The 8,619-nt window shown below is 51.9% G+C and overlaps 1 protein-coding gene across 1 annotated transcript in view; it reads right to left on the reverse strand.

Annotated features, from left to right (window-relative positions):
- The window catches only part of ZBTB16 (zinc finger and BTB domain containing 16), a 72,120-nt gene extending 63,530 nt beyond the window's left edge, over window positions 1-8,590 (reverse strand). The window contains 2 exon segments of the mRNA XM_003212718.4: window positions 7,108-7,355; window positions 7,357-8,590. Coding sequence (XP_003212766.1) covers window positions 7,108-7,355; window positions 7,357-8,352 — 1,244 coding nt within the window. The 5' untranslated portion in view covers window positions 8,353-8,590.
- Window positions 8,591-8,619: the final 29 nt, after the last annotated feature.

Genomic DNA, 8,619 nt, shown 5'->3' on the forward strand with positions numbered 1-8,619 from the left:
AAACCTTAAAACGATCAAATGCTAAGCAGTGGTTCTGTAGTTTTGCATACGTGTGCATAAATACACATATATATGTGTACATATATACACATAGATAGATGGGTGTATAGATATACACACACAAATCGAGATACGCTTACACAGATGCACATACAGACAAAAGCTAAATTACATCACATGTCTAAAAATGACCAGAGAAATGACTTTAAAAGCAAACACTGGCTCCAGCTTATTTCTTCTCTTTCCGTCCTTCTTGGTAAGCAGGTAATGGAAATGCTCTGGTGTTTGGGGTTTCGGGCTTTTTTAGTTTCTTTTCGTGTTGTTTTTTTTTTTCCACTTGTTCCATTTCTGACTGCTTTATAGGTCACCCAGAGGTTCCTACCACGGCACAGCACCACGTCCCCTCTGTGTGCTGCTGGATGTGCACCCTGAGCCCCCCCCAGCCCTGGGCACCATGTGGGCACCCCACACCGACCCCTATGAGCAGAGCACGGGGTTATCAGCTCACTGATGCTCCCAGATAACCACCACCCCTGTGCTGACACAGGTAACACGGCCCTGCATTCAACAGGGATTTACCACAAGCAGCTCAAGTTGCAACTGAATTATGCCCCTCTTGCTTAAATAGAGAAATATTTCCTAAATTACATATTGCCAGCTTGTTTATTAAACAACATGCCAACAAAAACAGCGACAAGATTACGAAAGTCAATGGAAAACTCAACTAGCACAGTGGGGCACGTATCCAGCCGTAATCTACTTAAAATCAGTTAAGAACACTACAGTGAAAATGATGGAGGCTGCGCTGGCTGCCATCCAGAGCACGCACACCATCAGTCCTACCACCCCAAATAAGAGTGGGGTGCTGAGCAAAGTGCCCCAGCACTTCCCTTCGGTTGGAAAACGGATGGAAAGAAGGAAAAAAACACCTTTATCCGTGAACAACTGTGGTCAAGCAGCAGCTGTTATCCCTGTAAAGGTATCTCTGCACATGAGCTGTGGAAGTGATCCGAAACGCTGCCAGTGCAAACTGGTGCTCCAAAATGATAACGGCTGTTTCAGAATCACTGCGGTGCAGATAAAGAATTATCTGGAGCCAATAATGAGGCGGCACTTCTGTGTGCCCCCCAGCAGTGCTTTACGATCAGACTGAGGGCTTAGAACAGAAATCGGTGTCATGAAGGGATGGAAAGTCCTCGAGCTCATGAGCCCAAATTCGTGGTCCCCAACCTTCCCCACTGCCTTATTTGCATTGACTCATCACAACGATGCAGAAAGCTCTCTCTGTTCCTCGGATGACACAAATCTCTTCTGTCTTAATTTCTGCTACGTGCCATGTTCTGGGAGCCCACTGCACGGACATTTCTCAATTCCTAATCTTCACCGTAGCCAGAGTGGAAGCAAATCTCTGGGCAGACAGCGCAACCGGCCACGTGTGTCCTTCAAACAAACCGCCGTAGAGCTGTGCAAAATGGAGCCATCCCATGAAGTGCAAACACTCTTGGGCCATGCAACCCCAAAAATACAACGGCTGCCCAAAGCCATGCAGGACAACGGGACGGCGCTGGGCTTTGTTGCAAAGGCAGGGGTTGGAGGAGAGGGGACAGACCCCATCCCGAGCATCTGGACACCACCTCGCTGCTAAGGTGATGCCAAACGAAGAATTAAACCCACTATAAAGCACTTAGCTGCCTAACACAGGCCGGAGAGGGGAAAAAAAATTGCAAGAAGAATGACACAATCCAGGGCTGCCCAGAAAGAAAGAATGAATGGAATAGGCTAATTTACACAGGAAGTGAGCACTTACCAGACCCTTCATCCTAACACACAAAACCCTCTGCCATATCTGGAAGCAATTACACCCAGTTAACATGATCTGCCTGCCACTAAAATTAACTGCAAACAGAAATATTTTTCACTTTTGCAACAGGAGATGCCATGGCCCCGTGTTTGGCTGCCGGGAAATATTTAGTAATTACTCATTTAAAGTCTCTCTTGAAGCTGTCAAGGGGAGAGGGGGGGGAAAGTAAAAAGAAAATTCATGCTAATTATGAGCAAAAAAGAAAACGCAGATCTTCTTACCATGCAGATATGGGCAGCAGTGATAGGGAACGGGCAGCATCGCAGCACGGCACAGAAGGCTGCACAGAGAGTCTGCTACAAACCTGTGCTTCTCGCAGCATTTCCATACATTGAGGGGGAAAAAAAACCCAACAACAAAAAAGATTTGCCAGGGTCACCCTGAAACAGTGCATTCCCTGCGAGAGGGATCCTCCATGCAGCCAATAAATGCCATTTTAACAAACAGCGCTTTGCGAATGATAACAAGAAGTGAAAGCTCTGCAATGCCTGCATGCCGCCACGTGCTGCCCCACGCAGGTGCTGCCACACCAGCCAGGAGAGCTGCTGCCCATTGCTGGGTAAGGGGAAAAAAAACAACGTGGTGTTTTCAGAGGGCAGCTGCAGAGCTCTGCTTGCAGAGGCACTGCCATCCACCAACAAGATGCGCGATAATCGACCGCACAGCGCCGAAGCCAAAGAGAGCCGCTCCCCCTCCGCGCTCCAAGCACTGCATGGAAATGGTTAAGTCCCCCACCGAATAAATCAAAAGTTCAAGGCTGCAACATACCACAACGTATTCCCTCTTTCCTTATGACAAGAACCAGAGAAAGCCCGAAATCCCAAGCATCCTGCGCGGGGTCTCGGCTGGCACTCACAGGTTACACGCTCGGGGTCAGCGCCGCGGACCTCGGCTGCAACATTCATTTCCTGAGCAGGGCAGGTCCCCCTGCCCATAAAGCTAATAAGAGCTTCCTCGCATGGCAGCCCTGCACTGACAGAGCTACTTGTCAGCGGCCACGCAGTGGGGGAACGCTGGTTTCCATTAGGCGGTTATGATGCCAGGTGCCACTAATAAGGCCCATCAGCGAGAAACAAGAGCTGCCAAGTTGTCTTCGAACTCTGGAAATAATCACGGGCAGAGTTTGGGGGCTGCCTTTTTGTTATTTATTCCTTTTCTTTCCCCCCCCTTCTCTTTCTTTTTTTAAAGTTTCGATTGCAGCCGACTTCAGCGGAACATAAATCGCCGAATGCTTAAAATGAAATAAAAAACAACTACTGTACCCAGCTACCAAAATTAACACTAATAACATCTCACAAAGCACTTGGGATCTGATTTATCACGTTTATTGCTTTAATGGTATACTGCATCTGTTTCTCACTGTGACATGTTGAGCGGTGCCAACGTGCCTAATGGCATTAGTATTACAACGCTCAGCTAATCCTCTCGAAGACAAATGGAGGTGAGGTTGGCAAGCAAAGAGCCAAAAGCAGCAATATTTCCCTACGCAGCCACTTAAGATTTGCTTCGGCACTGCTGCAGACAGAGCTGCTGGAGGTGTCCCAGTGCACGCAGTGACAAGCAGCAGCCAATGGGTCCATTCAAACACAGGTCTTTGTTAGGGACCCGCGGTTTGTTCCACTTCGCTGCACCGCATCAAGGAGCGCAGGGATCGCATGGAGAGGCTCGTGTGTTTTGGGGAGCCAGCAGAGCCCAATTGGCAAGGCAGTGGGCAAGCAGATCTGCTGCTCCTCTGTGCTGCATAAGCAGAAATAGAGGTTTGGGGTTCAGGGTGGCAGGGCAAACCTAACCTTAAAATCATCCACCAGAGCGCGATCAATTGTGGCACCTTCCAACCCATTCAAAAATCAGATGTGGGAATTTGAAAAGAGGTTTCCCAAGGTAAGCATTAACATGGATTTAGGGGCAGAGGAGCAGGCACCTTCCAGCCAAAACAGCACCAACGGGAATCGTGGTGCCGGTTATGATTTGCCTTAGACAACACTGGCACAAAGAACTTTCATTTTCCAGCTGGGCATCTCCATGTCACAGAGGAACATGTGGACAACGCTGCCAGCACACAGCACTGCTCGGGGTCGCCCCACAGGACCACACTGTGGGTTTGGATGCTCTGCCCTTCAAACCCTTTCTCTACAGAGGGGAAGGATGATGCACCAAAGGAAAAAGGGAGAACTGTGCCACTCACGGTCATCACTGAATCACATCTCCCTGACAGCTTTCTCTGCTGCTTTCGATGTGAATACATATATATATATGAAACATTCATTTTATAAAGTCTGACTGCATTTAACCTCACGATGACAAACTGCCCCAGATTCAGGCAGCAGCTCAGCACAGCCCTGCAGAAGCGGAGATTTTTCTTCATACAAACAAACCGGAAAAGGGCCACTGAACTACAGCTTTTTGGTCTGCAATTAGAAGCGGCAATCAATACTAACATTAGATTAAGTTTGAACTTTGTTGATCCTAGAAGGAAATCTTTTATTAAAAAAAAAAATAATTCAAGAGTCACCAACTCAATACGCACTCAATTAGTCAAAATCATAAGCTTGGTCAACAAGGAAAACGGATCACAAAGCAGCCGACAGCCATCCAAGAGGCACAGGGTGGCTGTGGGGCTGCTCCTGGGGGATTGGGGACCCTATGGGGACCTGCACCCCTGGGTGCTCTCTGAGCAGAACACCCAAACCACAGCCCCTCCAGGGTCTGGGGGAAGCACCATGCTCTATTTTTCCCCCCCATGCACATATTTCCCATACTAGTGAAGGCAGGAGCAACGCTCAGAAGGTTCTCAGACTCTAAACATATATATTTATACGCATCTAGGCATGTGTGTGCGTAAACAAACATACACACCATATGTAGTCACTCACGTAACATAAACAGACACTGTACATGTTGGGATGCTCTTGGCTCATTAAGTGCTCTCCGTGCAGAGCACTTTGGTCTCTCCTCTCCCTGCCGGGACTCCAGCACACAAAAGCCACCAAACCAAGAGCTCAGGCAGTGCCAACAGTGCTGGAAGTGCTGCATCTGCCCATCAATCCAACACCTTGAAAGCACAGGACTGGAATAAACGGATGGGCAGACCAGCAGAAGACAGAGCAGCGGGCATCCAACTGCAGTCTGCAACACAGCTGGGGACAGGGCTGCCTCTCTGTGCCCAGGGCAGGGTTAAAAGCAAAACCACACCAGCAGGCGCCCAGCAGAAAGAGGTCACCTAAAGCAGCGGCTCCGTGGTGACACCGCTGTCACTCGGCACACCCCGGGAGCAAAGCAGCAGCACGGTGCAGCTGCCACCACCTGCACAACTGCTCCAGCAGAGAGTTATAGATCCCAGCGTAGCGTGGATGCTGTTTAACAGCTCCATAAATACAATGGGATCCCACAAATCCTCTCGAAATGGTAATTTTCACCACGTATCAGAAAGCAAACACTATAAAAAAGCCACATGAAACCTTGTCTACGCACAAACTGCCTTGGATTTTGATTTTTTTTTTCCCTCCTCTTTTAAAGTTCATTTGACTGTTGCCCAACACCTTTCAACACAGACCATCTTACAAATCAGTTTAAAAATGGCTCAAAGGATTTGGCTCACTCTGAAAAGTTTACCAGCACGCAGTGACTGCACACAGCCATGGCCTCAAAGTAGGAGCGCACCAAGTTCGGCACTGCCTTAAACCATCCTTCTGGGGCTCTGTTTTTAGCAAACCCTGCCCTGCTGTGTGTTAGATCAGCCCCAAACCTCAGCAGAACACAAGGTACAGCACGGAGCAGCAGCAGCAGCCCTGGCACAAGATCAGGATTATGAACCGGTTCCAGCATCGGTCACTGCTCTGCGCTCAGGAAGAAGGGAAGATGCTGGTGAGCGTGGCAGAAGCCACGTTAAAATTCTCACTGAGCATTCACTGCAGCTCTCCCTTGGTGACGTTCAGCCTGCATCACCCTACGGCAAGCACGGCTGGATCCTCGTCCGAGTGAAAAGCTTTGGGCAGGCATCATCTGCCCCTCGCACGCACGCACACAAACCCCAGCTCTCCCACTTACAATGCAGGGGAACAAAGCAGAACCCTGCTGCACGGGTGCACAAAGCGGGAGGGACCCTCCGGGGCAGGGGGATGGCTGTCAGCACGGCACGGCGAGCCACGAAGCACCGCCAGCTCACGGAGCTCCGCAGGGCTGAACGCTGCAGCACCAGAGATGCAGCTGCTGCTGCTCTCACGAGGGTCACCTGCATGGCCACGAGCACACGGGCTGCAGCAGCCCCTGCTAGCAGTACCCATACCGTCCCTGTGTGTGCACGGCGTTGTGAGCGTCGGGACTAATTAACTTGTTGATTCATTAATATTTGGAGATGATGCTCAGTTCAGGCACTTTAGGGACGCTGCGAGGAACTCTGGCAGTGTTTATCTGATAGCAGCACACACTGGGAGCAGCCAGCACACAGTCCCACAGGCACCAACACCACGGTATCCCCCGGAGCACACCCACCCACAGCCGCCCCCTCCGGAGGGTAAAAGCTGGACCTGGTGATAAAGCAATCCCAGCCTGACCTGGATGTTGCTTTGGGCAAAGTGCAAATGTTTCCTAAACCATGCAACTGAGCAACACCACCAAGCTGGTGTTAAACTACAGGAGTGGCAAGCCGTGCAACGAAGCAATTCCAAATGTCATCCGTGCAGTAGGATAAGAGCACGCAGCAGGTCTCTATCTCCCCTGCAGAAACAAACCCTGCAGAGCACTGGGCACTCACACTGGGGTCAGGGGCTCAGCACAGGGTGGGAGGATCTGCAGAGCATGGGATCTGCGGCACAGATCCCTAAACTCAAACGGCAGTGACCGTATGGGGCTCTGCAGACAGCAGCCAGGGAAACCAGTGGGGTTTGTGCTAGCAAGAAACAACTACAACACCTTGAGCCTCCTCTGGGCTATGCACCCCACCCAGCACTCGCTGAAAGGAAGCTTCTGGCACAGCTGCCAGTCTTGAGAAAGTTAAGGCAGTTCTCCCTCCGTGCGAGGCTGGCAGAGCGCACGCTCTCCACTTCCTAATTTTGGGCTCGCAGCATGGATCTGATGCTAAGCTGCTAGCACACCCAGTCAGAAATCAAAACCCACAACCAAGATCACGCCCAAGCGTCACATTCACTTTGAGAGCAAAATACAACAATAAACAGAGGAAAAGACCTCGGCAAGGGCAAAACAAGCAACCGAAGGCGCGCGTGGAGCCGGACGCAGCGAGGACTCACCGGTGCTGTTCGACGGTCTCGTTGTCCGGGAGCTCTGCCCCACACACACTGCACTGCTCACCCACGGCTCTGCTCTCCGTTTTCATGCCGGCTGCCAACTCCCCGAGCTTACTGAACAGCTCCCTCTGAATAAAGCCCTGGGGCAGGAGCCCTCCGTAAGCGCTGAAGTCCATGGACACGGCCAGGGCTGGCTGCATGTGAAGAGTGGATGTCATGGAGGGCGGCATGCTGAGCACAGAGTCACTTTTTGTGGTTGGGGAGCACGGAGTAGACACCCAAAGGCTTCTCGCTCGCAGCCGCGGACTGCTCCGGCCCCACCAGCATCCCCTGGGCAGCCTCGGGAGTCTGCTCTGCGCTCTCATCACGGACGTAGTGCAGTTCGCGGGCACTTGTGATAACACTACTGCGGGTCGGGGTGCCGGGGTCTTCCTTGCTCTTGTCATCAGATTTCTCCCCGCTGGAAGCACCCGACTCCGCCGGTCGTGGGCTCTCGTGGCTGGAGGCATCTTCCACCTGCATCACTTCGGTTTTGACTTCGCTGGGGCCAGGGTGGCGGCCGGCAGCGTGCGGCTCCTCGGGGACGTTGTGCTGCAGGGCACCCTGCAGCAGTGACTGCCCGATGCTCATCAGGCTGTCCACCGCTGCCTTGGTGGGGCTCATGGCGGAGAGGCCAAAGGATGTGGAGACTGAGGGGCTCTGCTCCACCATAGTGCCTGGTCCGCTCTGCCCAGCTGTGCTGGCGTAGCCGCTCTCCTCGCTGGAATGCTTGGAGATGAAGAGCCCCTTGATGTACCTTGATTTCCTGTCCTCCTCTTCATCGGCACCTCCATCCGTCATGGTGACTTCGGCATCGTTGTCATCAGATGCCTGGATGGTCTCCAAGATCTTCAGGCACTGCTCTTCTAGATACTCTATTTCTAGGATCTCAGCTGCGTAGAGCAGGTCATCCAAATCTTCAACCTTTGCCTGGAGGGTGGCTGTGTAAGCATACTCCAGAATCTGCTGGAAAGTCTTTGGTGAAAGGAAGTCCAGGGTGTAATGCTGACTGTTGCGGTGGAAGAGGATCTCAAACATTTTACTAGTGCAAGCTAACACTGTCCTGTGAGCGTGGAACTCCTGGCTGTCCACCATGATGACCACGTCGCACAGCGTCCCCGCCAGGCGCATCTGGTTGGCTTTGTGCAGCAGCCCCGTGGGGTGGCAGGGGTTCTGGAGCTGTATCATGCCCATCTTAGTCAAATCCATAGCGCTCCCGAGGTTCACTCATTAGGGTGCCTTACCGTCGCTCAAATCTGGGACTAGCTTTGTGTGCCGACTATCTGCGAAAACAAAAGACAGAGGGGGGGAAGAGGAGGAAAAAAAAAAAAAAGAGGAGGGACGGGGGAGGAGAGAAGGAGAGGGTGGTTAGCCGGAGCTCGGCGGCGACGAGTCACGATGCTCTGAAAAGTTTGTGCGCTCGGCTCGGGGCCGGCATCCGCAGCGCTCCGGCGCGCTGAGAACCGCGGTCCCGCC

The sequence above is a fragment of the Meleagris gallopavo genome, chromosome 26, assembly GCF_000146605.3.
Source record: "Meleagris gallopavo isolate NT-WF06-2002-E0010 breed Aviagen turkey brand Nicholas breeding stock chromosome 26, Turkey_5.1, whole genome shotgun sequence".
Lineage (NCBI taxonomy): Eukaryota > Metazoa > Chordata > Aves > Galliformes > Phasianidae > Meleagris > Meleagris gallopavo.